We start from the raw sequence: 561 nt of genomic DNA on the forward strand, positions 1-561 counted from the left end.
CCCCAGGGGACACACGGAGACCCCCCAGGGGACACACGGAGACCCCCAAGACGCTCTCTCCCTCCCAGCACAGCCCCCCAAGGGTCCCTCCCGCTGCCACCCCACTCCCCTCCTCTCCCCGCACCCCCCTGGTCCCAGTTCCCCCCTCACCATTCGCCCTGGGTCACGTTGAAGAAGGGCCTGCGGGGAGGACAGAGGGTCAGCGGGGTGGGGACCCCACGCGGGGGGGGGGGGCCCCCAGGGGGGGGGGGGGGGGGGCACGGGGAAGGGCACTCACAGCGCGTTGGCCACCACCAGCAGGTCGGCGTTGTCGAAGAGGGCGGCCTGGGGCCCCTCCACCAGCACCAGGTAGGTGGCCTCGATGGCCACCATGAGCAGCAGCTTCCCGATGCTGCTGATGTGCAGGAAGACGGAGCAGGCCAGCAGGCTGAGCAGCACGCTGTAGGTGAAGTACTGCGGGGGGGGGACACGACACAGGCGGGGGGTGCACGGGGCTGCAGCACCCGTGGGCACCCCCAACCCCTCCCCGGTGCCACCCCGCACCTGCGGGGACCTGGCACC

General features: G+C 72.5%; 1 protein-coding gene across 1 annotated transcript in view; it reads right to left on the reverse strand.

The window, feature by feature from the left end:
• Positions 1-51: 51 nt before the first annotated feature.
• Positions 52-561, reverse strand: part of LOC118159398 (adenylate cyclase type 6-like) — a 2,058-nt gene continuing 1,548 nt past the window's right edge. The window contains exons 6-7 of the mRNA XM_035313987.1: positions 278-453; positions 52-180 (exon numbers count right to left, since the gene is read on the reverse strand). Coding sequence (XP_035169878.1) covers positions 147-180; positions 278-453 — 210 coding nt within the window. The 3' untranslated portion in view covers positions 52-146. The remainder of the gene's footprint in view (positions 181-277; positions 454-561) is intronic.

This window comes from Oxyura jamaicensis, unplaced genomic scaffold (genome assembly GCF_011077185.1).
Source record: "Oxyura jamaicensis isolate SHBP4307 breed ruddy duck unplaced genomic scaffold, BPBGC_Ojam_1.0 oxyUn_random_OJ70094, whole genome shotgun sequence".
NCBI classification, from domain to species: Eukaryota; Metazoa; Chordata; class Aves; order Anseriformes; family Anatidae; genus Oxyura; species Oxyura jamaicensis.